The sequence below is a fragment of the Larimichthys crocea genome, chromosome XV (assembly GCF_000972845.2).
Source record: "Larimichthys crocea isolate SSNF chromosome XV, L_crocea_2.0, whole genome shotgun sequence".
Taxonomy (NCBI): Eukaryota; Metazoa; Chordata; class Actinopteri; family Sciaenidae; genus Larimichthys; species Larimichthys crocea.
Window position 1 is genome coordinate 4,205,716 of NC_040025.1, and position 18,125 is coordinate 4,223,840.

Sequence of the window (18,125 nt, forward strand, 5' to 3'; positions counted from 1 at the left end):
TAGTCATGTATCAAGGTTCATTACCGTAGGATTGTGAAAAAGAGATGATTACGGTAATCAAGTGATATATGTTATGGAGATGGAACGAGACCTACATGTAATCTCTCTCTGTGTGTCTGATCTTGTGCTGCTTCAGCCTTTATGTTAATCTGATGACAGCATTCAAAATACATTTCCATGCAGTAAAATTGACTAATGTCCTCTGGGTACAATCTACTGCCAGTAAGTAGCCACACACCACCAACTATTTCACTGATTTTGGTGAAACTGGATTTTATTTTATGGAGAAATTTATTTCTGGTTTTCCCTCTGGCGTTTTCTAGCAGCTCTGCCTCAACTTTCTGTGATTTACAGAGTTTCCTGATGGACAGTAAAGTAAACTACTGCAAACTATAGCTGCTGTTAGCTAATGTTAGCTCAGTTTGTTAGCCAGGTCTCAGACTGTCAGCTCTCATCTGTTCTTCCCACTGTCGTCTGTCATCGTTCGTGCCAGAATGTGCCCGAACCAGAGTTAGGCATTCTAACCAGGCTCAGCAGCAGGAGGATGTAGATAGAGGAAGCTAAGAAAAGCAGAGAGTGACAGTGCAAGACGGACGCCGGACAAGAGTAACACCAGGACTGACTTTTAGTCGTTGGCCAGAGCTTGGTGAAATAAAGGCTTAAAGACAGACACTGAGCTGGGCTGCTGAGCTGTTGGACTAATAAGTAATATTAGCTGGCTGCTATGTCCTGCTATGTATGGCTCACTAGTTTTTGATCATACGTAATATAATCCTAACAAATACAAATGTATAACTGACATTGGTATTACACTTATTAAAGACAAAACTTTTTTAAATTGCAAAACTACCAATTGCTATGTAGTTGATTAGAGACTTCTGTCTATTAGTTTAGGATTCACAGGCGGAGGTCTGATGGGAGCAACGTGACTTTAATTTTTTTATAAATGAAGAAAATTATTCTACAGCATGTCTCTGCACTGAAGGCACTCATCATATCAAATCCCTATAAAGAATGCATGGAAATGTTAAGTGATTGGAACTTTGTTTTTTCTTGCCACAAGTATAAACATCCTGATTGAATTAGTGTCATAATAAGGTTAAAGGCAATCAAAGGATTACTGTGGGCATGCAAATGTGATTACTGCTGTTTGTGAAACACACGGGGAGGGATGCGACTGTGAAAACATGATAGCAGCATCAATTTATCTTTAGAATGAAACATAAATTATGCAGTTATTAACCTGGCGTAGGGTCAAGTGTCTAACAATGATGTTTCACAAATCAGATCATTTCTCTGTGTGCACTGATGGCAGCAAGACAACGTAATTAAGTTAAAGATTTAATGTTACAGGGTGGTGTCTAGCTCAGTTGGTAGAGCAGCCACTCTATGTGCGAAGGCCCAGGGTTCAAATCCGACCTGTAGCTCTTTCCAACATGCCATTCCCCGTCTCTCTCTTCCTACATTTCCTGTCACTCTTCAGTTGTCTCTATTAAATAAAGTTTCAAAAGGCCAAAGAAATCATCTTTAAATAATAAAAAAAAAAAGATTTAATGTTATGATTACTATTATTGTTGCCCATTAATATGATGTTAATGCTGAAATTAGAACTCAATACATCTTTTGCAATAAATAGTCACTGCCACTTTGCTGGAATTCAATTTCTCCAATTTCGTATACTCACATTTCCACTCTCAACATCTAGACTGTATACATTTATCATTAGAAGTGCTCGTTTATCATTGTACCCTATGCTCTGCCATCTCAGTGGCAAATCTCCACATTATACAAAAATTCAATGGTACATTGTTATCAGAGACCCGATTTGTATTCTCATATCTCTAAAAGGCTTTCTAAAATTACCGTCACTCCTGCCAGGTCTGGTTTTATCTGTCCTTGATGGGGTTACTGCTCCTCTTCATAATAAACTTACTGATAAACAATTTAAAGAAAGAGCTCCTCGCTGTTGAGTTTAAAAATATTAATAGATGTGCTTCTCTGCTCTTCTTCTCTTCTTATAAATGTACTTCTTACCTCCCAGTACAATTTATATATATAATATATGATCCTCTTGTTTTGAGAGATTTGAGTAGTAAAGTGTCAGATCCATAACAGAAGGTTTCTAACAGTACAAGGTGTCATAGTTAGATAGAACTTATTTTTTTGGTAGGTACAAATAGAAATGATTTTGTTTCCCTTCAAAAGACCTGTTCCAGTGCTGATTTGTGGATAACGATGAGTTTCCCCGGTACTAGTGTTAGAGCAGCAAGTATTCTCAATTGCTGGAGACAGGAATTTAACAAGAGTGCTGTGCTTTTTCTTTTTCCCCCACTTACCCAAGAACACACAGACCAACTTCTGTTATACAACAGAACATATCCGTTCACCTTCCCTGCATTTCACAAAGACATGGCAGCTGGAACCAAGCGTCTCAAATTTGGACAGATTTCCACTGGTCTAATGTCCGTTTCTTGTGTTTCTCGGGCGGTCCACACGTGAGCCGATTTTTTCGTAATGTTTGATTCGTAGGTTTTATCTCATCTCATCTTATCTCATGTCAGCTTGTCTTAAAAACCATTCCAGGTTAGTACCTCATGAAGCTGAGAATGCCAATGCTAATCTGGCTTTTATTTGAACTATATTCATAATTGTTTCTGTTTATATATTTTGATCTGTTACATCATTTTCAGTTTTACTTATTTATTTATTTGGTTAGTTTTCTGTCCATTTATATGCTATATAGCTGTGTACCTTTTTTTTGGGAGAATCTACAAATCTACAATAGAGAATGAGAAGGTGTGTCCAAACTTTTGACTGGTACTTCTGAGCCACATGGAGAAGTTAAATCAGAATAACAGGAAAAGAAACTGAGCCTGCTCTGGTCCCACTATACATGGGTCATGTATATTGTATGTGGCAGTTCCTGTTGTGTGTTTGAGTGTGTGTAGTGAATGTAAGCCATTTCACTCTGGGGAGAACTCCCCCATGCTGTTGCTGTTGACAGAAACATGCTTGTGTATAACCTGCAAAGTTAAATAGAATTATGATGAGTACCTGTACAATGTCTCTCTCAGCAAGACGTCCTCTGGAGGACACTCTCACCTCATCTCCATCCAGCTCCTCCATAGCTAAAAGGATAGAGAGCGACAGACAGAGTATGACTCAATACTGGAACCACCGAGGGAGAATATAAAGAAGGTACACATTGTTCCTTTGAATTTTCATAACATAACTGCTGAAGTGGAACACAGCATGGGGAATAAAGAACAGGTATTCAGGGGAGAATAGTTAGAACATGTAATAAGCACAAATGAGGGACATACACCACAGGTGAGAGAAGAAAATATTAATAATAGAACAATAATTCTGGCAAATAAAGAGGAAAAGAGCTGTTGCCACAGGAGCACTATCAGCCAGCCATTTCAACTAAAATTGTGCTACGATGAGACATTCAGTGTCATCCTCAGAGGCCTTAAAAAAAGCACCTGCACAGCAGCATGCATCCTGCATCTGGAGTCACTCTGGCAAAGACACAAAACAGCCCAGACGTGTGGCGCTGCCACGGAAAGGTGGCTGAGCAGGACGTGAGGTCAAATCAACAAACACACATATGCAGAACCAGAAAATATGAGTGGAGAGGTGTGCTGGGATCTTAGAAACACTCAGACACATGTTCACAAATGGAGGGCACAGACTCAAGACAGAGCAAATAACAAATAGAGGCAATTGGACTGCAATAAAGTGTAGACACACACACACACACACACACACACACACACCCTGAGGTGCTATTAAACCGGTATGACCTTGTGACCCCCAACCATGCCTGAGTGCTTTCACTACCAATCAAACCATTCGATTGTTTAAACAAGTAGAAAATGATGGGCCATCCAACACAATGATAAGGCATCAGTCATCACACCCTGCTGAGCAGTAATAGACTGCGCACACACACAAACAGTCCCTGCTGAAAAGTCATTGATCTGTGGGCTGTAAGATGCCTGCACACTTGACTCCACTGACTTTCTGCAGCAATTCTCCTAAGACAGATGAGAGCATACTCGTGCAGAAAAGAACCGGTTATGAACCAGTCACTGCTGCCATAGTGGTTTCCTGTTTGCTCACAACAGTGTCATTAAGTCAGGAAAAAAGTCAAGGCCAAAGTCCAATGCTGCATTCTGTATAACACGCATCATGTGTTTGTTTCTTTGCAATGTCAAGGTTGCTGAATTTAATTAAATCTGTTTACATTTCAAATTTATTCGGTGCACGTTGCTTCTCATGGCCACTGCTTCCTGTGGTCAGCTCAAATTCTGCTCAGCTATGCGTTATTCAAAGGTACCCCGCACAGGATGGGACCACCAGTGATACATCGTGATGAGTAAGTCCCCGCACATTCAATCTTTTTGTGATGTGTACTGATGAGAAACGTTGTGTGGACAGACGATCTTACCAGAATCCTACCTAAACCCTTCCTCCAATCATAGCTACGCAAATAAATTCGACTAAGCACGGCTGGTCTCTTGAGATTTCTGCACGCGCTGAAGCAGCGTGCATGCAGGGCTCTGGCAACAGATTAAATAAGGCGATTATCTGCTCTAATGTCATTGTAATAGCAAATATTGGCATTTTCAGCTAACTAACATATTATGTACCAAGGTAACTGTACTTTTAAGACCAAGGAACATGCACATTTTTCTGTGTCTTCGTTTACTCTTTATGCATAACCCTTATTTTGTGACTAATGTTGAGGATATGGAGAGGAAGGGCACCTTCACTGACAAGAGTCACCTTATTTACTGAAGACAAAACATTTTCGACCGCCCGGCCTTTATCAGGGTGACAATTAAGTAGTAGAGACGCCTCTAAAATAACAAACACACAGAATCTCCAGCACTGATTGACACTACACGTGATGAGGTAATCACCTCCATAAAAATCAATAAGCATTCAACACTGGAACAAGAAATACAGTGGAAACTATTTACCACAAAAGCCGTGAGCATTAGACTCACTAATTCATCACAATTCTTCACGTCAGATGTTAATACATGTTCTTATCATGAATTGATACCACATATTCAAGAAGAAAGCAAGCAAATTGAAATGATCATCCAGTAAAGGCAGATGCACCATGACAAAAATATTACATCAGAAAAACAGCATGCAGTTTGAAAACAAGTCTTAAAGTTGCATCAGAAGAAAGGATATTGAATTTCATAGATTTTTGGCTTACATTTAAAATGCATTGGTGCAGAACAAATGGAATTGAGTCACAGAGGTTGTGACGGTGAAAAGTCTTCTTTGAAAAAGAGCCTGAATGAAGACTACAATCCAGTGGTCTCTGTACATTTTTTTTCTTTGGAGTATAGAACAAATGGTACTGTACTGTAGAAACATAGTCGACTGTTGCGTCTCGTTCCAAAGACATCAAATACATATTGTGGGGCTCGCTCTGCACTTTGTTTGTTTCCCATTGACCTTTAATAAACGCCTCCTTGCTTGATGTCCACAGTGCACCTAGGTCCTGAAGAATCTCTTTTATGAGGCTGTAGATATTGTATAAGTCCTTCTTCTCTTTATATTAAGATGTAGACAGTGAGTGATACTGCTGTAGCTGTTTTTATACAGTGCAGAATAGTGTCTATTTATAGTGTTATATTCCTATAATGATAAGAAGGTGTATTAACATCTGATATGTGAAGAAATTTGATGGATTAAGTCTATGGATGGAGCTCACGGCTTTGGTGGTGAATTAGTTTCCATCTTTGTCCCTGAGTACTGAGGGTCTTGCCAGCTGTAATGTCATTTAAAGTGACATTATGTAACTTTTTTCTACCATAAAATGAGAAATTTTAAATCATTTTGATGCTACATTGACTTGTATTCACCTGAATGGTGTCTCTGTCATTCATACGGCTCTTTCTGCATTCTAACTGCTCCGTCTCAACTCTCTATGATTTACCTGGTGAGTTTACCGATGGACAGCAAACTATAGCTGCTGTCAGCTAACGTTAGCTCAGTTTGTTAGCCAGGCTGCCTGGACTGTGAGTTCAAATACACATGTACAACTGTCCATGCTGTATTTATCACAGTGGGATTACATTATGAAACTTGGACTGTTAAATCACAAAAATACAATTTTTTACGTAATGTTGCTTTAACTTAGCAAGTGTTGTACAGCGGAGGCTTCAAAGAAGGACCACCAAAACAGGTGCAGACTTCGGCTCCTAGCATCCCATAAACATATTAAAATATAAAGATAGCCACAAAAGCAGTGAGCAGATTGCTTTTAAACCCATTTTAAACTAAACAACACAAATCACATCATTTTGTTACAAAAATTCACAGCATTAGGAGGCCTCTGCACTGTGTGCGCAACGCTGAGGCTGACTTCTTGTCATTGAGCGTGACCCTCCTCTTCTTTGTCATGTTTATTCATGTTGACATAAAAAAATTAGAGGCACATTACTAAAATGAAACACTCACCATCAAACTCAGCTGGTCCAACACCCACGATGATTATGGAAAGGGGGAGGGATGATGCCTACACGGGAAAGACAATGAACAGTACAGGTGAGCTCATCGGATCATCAGGGTGCATTAAGACATATATGATCTCTCCGAAATCAACATTAGCTTACGATCAGGAGATGTGCACCTTGTATAACCTCAGCAAAAGGACTAGCATCGTTTGGAGAGTTTGAAGTAAATATCTGAGACGTAAATTAACGTGGAAGATATTTAGGAGGGAGAAAATAACAACAAACACTTCAGTTTCACTCTGCTATACTCCCTGCCATGAGAGAAATCACTCAGGACCGACCTAATTGGATCAGACACCTCTCAAGTATTCGTTTGACAGATTATTGAAAACCATTGACCTCACAATTAAAGTGATCAGTCACAATGAGAGTTCTATTTTTGGTATTTCTACTTTATTTCTGATGTATTGCTCATCACAGAATGCTGATTGCTGTCAGGCGTCCAGCTGTTTTTATCCAGACATCATCGAAAGCATCATTCTGGAGAAACATAATGCCTCCTCCTCCCCCACCAGGCAAAAGACAAGAGGATGGAGTAACTGAAGGAAAATCTCTGCTATCCATCAGTCTGCGTGTTGTTACAGATGAGTGTGTGTGTGCGTGTATGTGTGTTTGTTTACTCACGTTGACCACAGCCTCTTTGGTCTGGACCATGTCAGATATCACTCCATCTGTGATCATCAACAGGACAAAGTACTGGGAGCCATCTGTAATCTCTGCTGCACAGCTGGGGAACACACACACACACACACACACACACACACACACACACACGGACAAAATGGACCCAGGTTAGTGCTAACAATCTGCCTGTGCACCAGAGTTACAGACGTCTAAGGGAAACTCAAAGCGCACCTGCCTGTTGGTCTCATACATTATTCCACAGTCTATGGTGGGTCAGGAATTCTATACGAGGTTAAATCAAACTCTGACAGACAGAATAACACACACATCACTTATTTGTCTGACCTGTTTACCTTCACCTGAAGGCCTTTTCTGTTCTACTTTCTAATACCAAAAGCCCCTGAGTCAGCAAACACTGTCTGTACAGAGCAAAGGTGACAAAGTGAAACAATAACTGAAGACTGACCCAAACATATTACAGTATTATGCCATTACATGAAGTTTAACCTGGAAACACTGCGTGGCAGTGTCACATTTTCAAAATAAAAGCTGGCTCAGGTCGCAGTTTGGTTAGGTTGAGGCAGCAAATACTTGGTTAGGTTCAGGACTCTAGCAGCGGTCTCCTGGGTGAGGTCCAATGTTATTTTTTACCCATCTATTCACCTCTCTGTATGTGTATTCATACACAAAACAAAAAAATGATACTGACATGGTACGGTGCTTTGGTTTGAGACAAAATTTAGATGTTTTTTTGTTTTTTCACCTTTACAAAACCAAAAAAACAAAAAGTAAAGTGTACACAATCAATTAAAAAATGTTTATCTGCTGTAAGGTAAGCTGCAAATGTTGGACTAACTAGTAGCTTTAATACAAGATCAGCGTAACATTACTTCCAATTGACTTTGTGATTCTGTGAGATTAAAGTGAAACATTGTGAAACAATATATTATGTTCATATATAAAAGCAGGCAAACATGTTTTCATATTAGAATATGTGTCACCTATATTAAGTGACAAGTCACAATAACATGAAAACCAGTTAAGGAGCTTTAGCAACTGGTGACAAAAGAGAGTGACCTTTCTCAGTCTCTGCTACATTTTAGCATTTAGGACCACAGTGGTTTCTATTGATAAAATATTAGATAGTCTTGCTAGAAAACAATTATATATTTATAACATGTTACATAAAAAGTCAATTAAAAAACTTCCACACACCACAACAACCCCTGAGCTGTTTCCACATCCACCAGACCTCTGAGTTGTTTACTACATAAAACTACAACCTCAAGCAAAAGAGTGACCCTTCAAAAACAACAAGCATCCAACAGCATAGAATGAAGACAATCACATGGCCTCGCTTGTTGTTTTTCCACCGCACTCCATTCCCTTTGCAACACAGGCTTCGGTAAAAAAAACAAATTAATATATCCACACTGCCAAATATCAGCTCGGGCTTGATATGATGCCAGATGAGCTATGAGACTGTTTCAACACATGTGTGCGTGACTGTGTGTGTGTGTGTGTGTGTGTGACTGTGTGCATGTGTGTGGGTGTCCTTCACTTGCTGTTTGTGTACTTATTGCAAGGAGACAGAATCTAATACAAGCGTCTTGGCTGTTCCACCTGGCTGAACACAACATTGATCTGCGAGTTTGTGTCCCCGTGTGCGTTCATATACAGTGTATGCGTGTGTGTGTGTGTGTGTGTTTATGTGTAAGGGATTTTAGCCTCATGGTAGGATGAGTGTGTATGTGTATGTGTGTGTGTGTGTTAGCACCTCTGTTTTGTTTTTTTTCCAATCTGTGATCTCTATGCCACCTCTATACCTCTTGCTGCTTGACACAGTGGTGTCGCACACTGGGATAAAACACTGACAACTGGTAATTCAGTTCATTGACACATGAGATACAATGTCCAACACCATTCTGGTGGAACAGCTTGTTAAATCCATCTTTTTCACAGCAAACACATAAGATTACATGCGGCACCCGAATCCTTTGTTTTTTATTAACCTTTTCACCTGTTGTATGGTATAAGTCTTTGCTTTATGGTACAGCGTAAACAAAATAGACATTCCTTTAATCCGTCATTGGCTCATGCCCACTGACTAACTGAGGAGGATGAGGATTATAACCTACTAGCGCTTTTGGTCAAAACCAAGCAGCATGCTTTGTGGCTGTGAAGTGAAACCAAAGATAAAGTGCCAAAAACTGCAGTTCCTCAAACGTCCACTCGAGGCTGGCTAAAGAACGAGTCAGTCTCTATACGTCCCCATGTTAAAATGTCCAACCTTACAGCAGAAATAAACATGTTTATAGCCTGGTACAAAAAACAGTTTTGGTCTCTAAAGTTAATTTCCCTGTTTATGACAACTGCACTGAGGCCGAATTTCTATATAACTCACTTTCAAATTATATTAATGTTTAAAGTTATACAGAATTAACAGCATAGCTGCTTTGATTGACAGGTGGGTGTCGTTACAGGTGGCTCATTTGAGCAACCAGGCTTTATTCTTTTATTTATTCATTCCTAAATATCACAAAAGCTTGACCTCAAGGCTCTATACTGTTCTGATTTCCATTTTTCTAACGAAGGAACCTCCAGCCAGTGGATTTATTTGTATGCAGATAATAAAGTTACTGATACAGTTGCCCTCTGTTTAAATGAATCACCCCAGACTGCTTTTTGCATGTTAAAGTGAGTCATTTTACCAATTCAAATGAACTATGAATGAACTCATTTATAACTTTCTCCATAAATCATGCCCAGTCTGGGCAAAGGGTAGACAACATTATTCTTTAAACAGTAGCTGTAACTTTTAATTTATGATCGTCTCTTTCATATGGATATTTTGGAATATGACTAAGTTATGAAAAAACACTAGAAAATGTTTAAATTAGTTACTTCATTACTTTTTAAAGAAACAGCCACATAAAATCATAGTCATTTATCTGTTGTGGATTACGGTGGCAACCCGTGCATGTATGAGTCAGCCTTCCTCCTGTAGGCTTGATTCATCTCTTTTCATTTGACACTGGATCTCACTGGACATCACTGTCACAATGTGTTCTGTACACATAAATAAGGACCTTACTGAAAACACAGAGGAAGATTAATGTACGTTTTCATCTTCATAACCATTCTTGATAAACTCCAAGTTTGCCTTTATAAAATCTTTTTCTTCTTTTTTTCAAACTGCTATCAGACCAAGATAATCATCCCCAGAGTCTGTTCTGGAATTAGCAAAACTGTATTTTTGTTCTGTGCAACCAGGGCCTGGAATAATTTACAAGGCAAACTTCATTTGGAAACAAAAGCATTAAAAGGCTACATCCAATACACATTGTGAACACATTTTATAAAGAATGTATCTGTTTTCAGTTAGTCAAGCGCTCTCTCTTTAATGTCTTTAATGCCCCTCAGATCCTACGTTATCATTATATATGCATATTGTAAACAGATTTTTATGTGACTGTGTGTCGACTATTCTACGCAGCCAGGTCGCTGAGACAATGTGCCTTTGTTTAATCTGTCCTTCCTCCATCTTTATCCTTTTTATCATCCCAAACACAACTGTAAGTCATTTTGTCAGTTTTACAACATTAAAATCTCCCAAGAAGATAAATGTCACAGCCACCTATAAAACTGTCCAAATATTTAGTGACAATAACTTAAAATGTTATAATAGAACAGTTTGAGAATGTAAAAAATAATATTGTTTTATTATTTATACAGAAGCAGAGCAGAAAAATGTAAGAATTCAAATTATAAAACTATAATGCAACCAATTTGATACCAATTAATTTTTGTGCCTTTTCATTGAAAGTCTATGTACAGTTGTATGCTTTCCTGTTTACGATATACAGTATGTACAGTAATTTAAAGTTTCATTCAGTCAGAAGTGAGACACTGTGTGAAAGCTCCACGTCAGTTTTCCTCTACTTGTAAAGTTATATTTACTCTAACTCAGCATATTCAATGAAAAAACACACGGATAGACAAATAAACTAAAGACAAGGACATTTATCAAATTGAGAAATGTTGGAGGATTTCTAAACCATGCAAGGAAAATGAAATGAAAATGAAAAGAAAAAGAAAAACAAACAGTTGCTGATTGCCAGATGCGTTTTGACAGATAGTTTCCATTAGGATGGTTTCTGCAGCTCAACTTCTGCATGCTGAATTTCAAATGAAAGTAGCCAAATAAAAACAAATCCAAAACAAAAAAATCAAACGCTTTTCCCCAAAAATGGCTCTATAAATGTTCCCACTCAAATCTGATGACACACTTTAGGTTATTATTAGCTGATGGGATGTTGTAACCTCCTTAATCCTGCACATGTTGATTTTGCCTCCTGCAAAAAAAAAAAAAAAAATCTCTAATCTTCTGAGTCATGTCACTAATAAGCTTTGCTCAAGGCCTGGGAATATGAAGGAAAAAAATCACACACACACACACACACACACACACTTACTTTGCCACTTTGTTGATAACAGGTGCAAAGTTGGTGGGCCCATACAGCTGCACCGTCCTCAGGCTCTGGAAGTAAGCCTCCAGAACCCCCTCTATGCCCACACAGTTTGGACTGTCATTGTCACCACTCTGCAACAGACAGCATACAGCACATTAATGAAGCACACAGTGTACATCCGTACATCCAGTTTACAAAGAGGATAATTAACAAGGCAGTGCAGTAAACAAGAAAGTGTTGACGCACGTTACATCGAAGATAATTAAACATATCTTTATTATGCAGCTAATTGCTGTGATAATATGTGTTCTTCCTGCATTTATTTTATCATCTGACTGTTTGTTATTGTCTGTTTACAAGGAAATTGTCGAGAATACGACACCTTCTAGTTGGATTAACATGGGAATAACAAAGAAACACTGATAGAAAACACGCATGACGATATGTTTCTTTGGTGATGATGTATCGTTTACAAAGAATGGAAGAATTTTGTCTATTATCTGATGTCATTAATTCATTATTATCTTCTGGTTGTCCACGTTGCCTTGTTCTCTCCTTATTATCCTTGTTAGGAGCTACATGACATCAGGTGGTAAGTTTCTTGCAGAGGACAGCAATCTACCGTTACCCTTGATGATATTTCCTGCCGACCTCACGTGATTTTACTGTCATGCTCTCATCTACTAACATGATGTCTGGTTTGCTATCTACCATCTGCAAAGCTGGCCACCAAATGTGCAAAGAACACAGAAACCTAAAGCCAATGTTTAGTTTGTCCATTCTGGGCTACTGTAGAAACATGGCAGTTATACATATAAAAGGTTCATTTTAAAGTAACAAAAACAACAATTCTTATTTTCAGGTGATTACACGCTAATGAAAACATAGTTATGAATATTACATATATGCATACACACTGGACCTTTAAGCTGTTACGTTACCTCTATTTCTATTTTTAGTTACTCTTTAAATAAAGCTCCCAGTATTGTTAAAGTTGATTTCATTTAACCCAGATAGACCCATTTTGATAACACAAGAAGAGAGTTTGACTTCACTTCAGCTTAGCATCCAGCAGTTTCTGACTGGTTGCCCTGATCCCTCAGGAGGATGCAAGGAAGAAGTGGAGGGGATGCTGGGAGATCCCCACTGGCAGGCAGATGAGCCAGCTTCTCAACTTGTGCGACCAGCTGTTGTCGCAGCGACAACTCCAGGTCCAAACCACACCCTTCTACGGGTGAACTGTGTGTGTGCGTGTGTCTACGCGTGAATTTATATGTGCGCTTTCACATGTGTGTGTCTTACCAGTGGGAAGGCGTGAGAGATTTTGCCGTCAGGGGGCATCTTAGCTCCGAAACCATAGGCAGGAAAGAGTTTGTCACTGTCATAGTCCTGGATAATCTCACCCACTGCCTTCAGGGCCATGGCATATGCATTCATCTGGTAGGGGCTCATATAGTGGAGGGAGGTGGGCTGGGAGGGGTTACCTTGGAGGAACATACGCAGACAACACAATGAAGTAACAATATGTCTATCTTGTTCTCTTTGTGTGTTTTTTACCTGCAAAATACAAGATTCAAGCATATGAATGTCTTACATAATCTCTACATTTTAGGAACACATGGCTATAATCTGGCCACTTATCCCTTTGGGATAAGCAGGTCTGGACTCTCTCCTTCTTTATGAAATTAGGGTGCTGCTTCAAAGAGAATCAACGGAGGGGGGATGATTTCATTAGCCGTTATAGATGGATGCTCCTAACACACTTACTGATAATGCATTCCTCCTAATCCCATCTAGCTTCCAACTGCGTCACAGGTGTACAGCGCACACCTGTGGCCGTGAAAACACCAAACACATTCACCACGCCCTGTGCACCTCGCACAGTCGACTGCACTTTGTACCATGTGAAAACTAAGAGCCTTAATCTGTTTAAGACAGCGGTGTGCCCACCACCTCAAGCTTAAGCGTTACTGCTATAAAAAATAAATTACGCCAGGTCACATACTAAGGGGGAAAGGGACAAGTGCCTCCAGACTAAAGTGTTATATTTTATAGGTAAGGTTTTCCAACAGTAACTGGATGTGTTTCTTAATGCATGACTAAACCAATATTCAGTAGAATACAATCATATGACATATTCAGCCAAGTATTTTGTTAAGTATTTTGCATCAGTAACCTAGGTTTGGTTTAAAACTATTAGAGTGATCTCAGTATTTCTATAACCATTATTTAACCAGATAAAAAACCCATTGAGATGAAGACCTCTTTCACAAGGGTGACCTGGCCAAGAAAGGCAGCAGCGCACGTCATAGTGGTAAAAAAAACAGACAAACAGCAATAACACACAGTTATGGATACATTAAACGTTTATTTTTTTTTTAAAGGGACGATAGAAACTTAATGATATATCATTAAGATCGCTTAAAAAGCCCTTTTAAAAGCCTTTAACACTTACAACAAACAAAGACAGAGAGTAACACAACCAATGACGTGTCCATCTTACAGTCTGCGCTTGTGAGTGTTTGAGGTCTTCGATTTAACTTCACTTAAATCGAGAAATGATTTTCTCACTCACTTTTTGTAAGCAGATATTCAGCTCAGTTTATATTTGTACAAAGACTCAATTTGAACCAACAGCATTTATGGCTTTGATAATGAAAACTATGAAGAAATGTATGTTTTGGTTTTGTTGATGAACCATGACTAAAATGTTAGTAAAATATACATAATATTTCCCCCAATAAGGAAATAAATATGAAAGTATAGCGATGAGCAGGTCAGGGTTTTTTTTTTACTTATATCCCCACCCAACTGACTCGTTATGAGAGACAATCCGCAACATTCAACCCACAAAATATCTGTTGATCCATGATCAAAAATGCATCCAGACCCACAAACCACCAATTTATGCATTATAGTAGCACTATAATCAGGACTGTAGTGGGAAGATCTCAGTTAAATAAAGTTGTATCATCGGCATACGGTATCTGCTAGATTGTCTATAAATGTTTGGCCTGTGGAAAAATGTAAAACATTGGTGGACCCAATCCACAATTTCCACTGTCGGTGTACAATAGTCACTGTTCCAGATTAGGACAGTGGGCTTGGTTGTACAACTGAACAGACAACACCTGGTACAAGTTTTCAAGTTTTACATGAACATCAGATTAAACTGCAAGCTATTGTATATCTGCAGAGCTTGGGCAGGCACACATAAATGGATTCTGGGGCCTGACCTGAATGCTACATATTGACTCACTCTCAGACTCTGTGGTAAGAAAGGTAAAGCAGAGACTGTTTCACCTCAGCCGCTTGAGGGAATTCAAGGTATCCCCTCAAATGCTGAGAAATTTCTACTCCTGCACCAGAGGACTGCATCTTGACGGGAAACATGAACATGGTACAGAAATAGCACCGAACAAGACCACAAGGCCTTGGAAAGAGTGATTAATTCAGCTGAGTGTACAAAAATCTGTGCTCTACTCCGTCTGAAAGACATCTATACCAGAATCTTTAAGGATCCCATTCACCAGGATAAAGGCCTTTTCTCCCTGCTACGATAAGCATTATCCCAAAGTGATTCATTTCTGGCAGTTCATATGTCCGTTCTGCAAGCTGTGAGGGTCTGATTTTATGTTTGATGTAAGTTTGAAACGGTTGACAGATCGCATCTAGGTTTTCTATCTGGGTTTTGATGCAAAGGAGCAGGGAGCCAGTGAAGTGTTACAACTACACACACACAGAAAAAACATCCAAGACAAAGACATGTAAAACACACCAGTACGTGACCTACCATTGGATGCTGTGAAATCTATAGCGACCGTGAAGTTCAGTTGTGTTCTGTTGCAAAAGGGAATCAAAGAGAAGAAAACAACAAAGAACATCACACACGTCAGTATATTTCATGAACACACACACCAACACATTGAACTGTGATATAATGAGTTTACTGGTTCACTGGCTAATTAGTATGGTGGGACAATATTCCCTCCGCCATCTTGAAGGTCTAATTAGGTAAAACAAATGGAACCAGTAATTAAAAGTGAATGAACTGAATAAATTAGGTATTTACAAATGAGATTTACCAACGCAAACTTCCCTCAAATCTTTGCCTCTTTAGAGCCAAGATGAATTCACTGCAGCGCTCACGACAGAGCTTTTTAAGAAATTGAATCTAGCGCCGTCAGAAAACTACACACAAAGACACAAACCAGCAAAATGGTGGCTATTGACACTCGCTGTGAGAGCAGGCTAGTTATTATTCCACTCACCCTCCTCGGATGAAATCCACAAAGGTATACTCGGACTCCACTTTGAAGGACAGCAGAGTTACCTGCCCAGCAAACACACACACACACACACACGCACATGCACATGTACCAACACACATACAAAGTGATGAACAGAGGGGGAGGGTAGAAAAGGAACCGGGGCCAGGTAGACAGGAAGGAAAAAGAAAAACAGGTGGCCAGACAGCGAAGGAGTCCATGAGAGAGAAGCAGATTTATGAGGTGATGATACCTTGATAAACATAAAAGATAACAAAAAATACAGAAGGAAATGACACAGCAGATGTGAGTGGACTTACAGTTCCAGAATTGATGTATTTCTTCTTTTTGCCTTTCTTCTTGGGATTTAAAACCTGCCGGTAAAGGGGGGGAGTTAGTGATTGAGAGTGTACTTGTAAAACCACTTCATACCCTGGGAATGATGGTTCATAATGAACATGAATAATTCAACAGATTTCTGATACACTGGCGAGCCATGAATTGAAACTGATCTAATGTTATACTGTGTGCATATAGAGAGATCAAAATGAGAGGTGAAAGAAATTAAACCATCAATCCATCCGTCCATTAAACATCCATCCAATTATTCATTTGGGCAAAATCTGTATGAGCAGGCAATAAAAACATTTTGTGATATCACTTTAATTCCAGCAGCCACACAGGCAGTTAGCCAGCTGGGTGGCAGACAATTTGTTGCTTAGCCCTATTGGTGATTTAAGCTCTCCCTGCATTGCTCGTCATCATTCAAATTACAGTGACGACTAACGCCAGCTCCTCTATCAGCGCAACAATGGTATGCCAGGCTAAGGGTTCATTCAGACGGGATCAGGGGCTGCAACAAATCACTGCAGGGTCATGCAGCAGTGTGTGGGAGTGAACGGTACTGCTGGGGGTGTGTCTATTTGTCCCACTAAATCGTACACACTGGTCCTGTGACTTCCGAAACGTAATTAGGTACATAACCTAGCCAAGTTGTTTTTGTGCCTAGGGCCATATTCAGATGAAATAAGGTGTTGTGGCGAATCACCACAGATTGTGGATGTGTGGTGGTGCGTGGTGAGGTGTGGGGGCGTGTTAGGGAATAAGTTTTTATTTTGCTGACCGGCTTTGTTGATGCAGATGCCTGCTCACTCTCATTCACTGTCTGCGTCTCTCAACCAATTCTCCTCTAGGTCAAACCATCAGATACAAACCAAATGAAACTTCTTTGTGTCTCTATTTTGCAGCAAGACACATTAGAAGCTGGGTACATCAAATTAAACAAAGTTAGTCCATGAATCCACCTGGATAGTCTCAGTTTCAGAGACATTTCAGGCTGACTGTGGAGGGTTTGCCCAATTCAAGCACCTGATTGATGACCACAGTGTGACGTCGGGCTGCATTTTTCTAAAAGCTGGATCCAGCTCACTGCTGTGGCCTGTACCGCCGCAGCCAAATTGCACAACCGCAACTCAAATGAGTGGAAAAACGTGCGTTTTTGCCACAGCGTCTGATTCTGTCTGTATGTACCCTAAAGCCTAGTGCGAATCAAAAACCTTTGTACAGCCACTTGTTATATATCCTGACAGATAAGTCCAGCTTTATCATCTTCTGAAGAATGGAGGCATGCACAGCTGCAGAGCCATTGTAGTTTATCATTTCCTTTCATAAAAAGTGAGAACTCAAATCACAGTTTGGAACGACTGACATCCTTTGAAACAGTGTGAAACAGTTTGCATCTGATTTCTTCATATTTCTCATTCCTGGGTTGTAACAACAATAACCCGCTGGTATTACAATACTAAAAAAAAATCTGAGCAATACAGTTTGTGAAATCATTCCTGTGGAGGTGTATGGAAAATGTTTTCCAGCAATTTTTATCACCTATTGTATCACTTAATATTTTATTACTTCACCTCAGAGCCTTTGCAAAGGTTGTAGAGTTTTAGAGGGCCAGTAAGTGAAAATATCAAAATCACCTATATTGAAGTTAAAAGGTCTCCATAAGACAAAAGCAGTGAGAAACAACAAACCACCCCCATGTCATGGCTCACCTCATACACATTGAACTGGTTCTGCCCCCGAGACAGCTCTCTGTAGCTGGTGGTGAACTCGCCGATGAAGTCATGGCTGCAGACAAACAACACCCACACATACAGGCAAGCTTGAACACAAATTTTTAGAATCTCATATAAATGGTCACGTCTCTATCCACA

The 18,125-nt window shown here is 39.6% G+C and overlaps 1 protein-coding gene across 1 annotated transcript in view; it reads right to left on the reverse strand.

Moving 5' to 3' along the window:
• LOC104919268 (copine-9) overlaps nucleotides 1-18,125 on the reverse strand; it is a 72,831-nt gene that overhangs the window by 4,071 nt on the left and 50,635 nt on the right. Inside the window, exons 11-19 of the mRNA XM_019266396.2 lie at nucleotides 17,964-18,039; nucleotides 16,230-16,283; nucleotides 15,913-15,974; nucleotides 15,435-15,481; nucleotides 12,944-13,125; nucleotides 11,645-11,772; nucleotides 7,170-7,272; nucleotides 6,490-6,547; nucleotides 3,055-3,128 (exon numbers count right to left, since the gene is read on the reverse strand). Of these exons, the coding sequence (XP_019121941.1) occupies nucleotides 3,055-3,128; nucleotides 6,490-6,547; nucleotides 7,170-7,272; nucleotides 11,645-11,772; nucleotides 12,944-13,125; nucleotides 15,435-15,481; nucleotides 15,913-15,974; nucleotides 16,230-16,283; nucleotides 17,964-18,039 (784 nt within the window). The remainder of the gene's footprint in view (nucleotides 1-3,054; nucleotides 3,129-6,489; nucleotides 6,548-7,169; nucleotides 7,273-11,644; nucleotides 11,773-12,943; nucleotides 13,126-15,434; nucleotides 15,482-15,912; nucleotides 15,975-16,229; nucleotides 16,284-17,963; nucleotides 18,040-18,125) is intronic.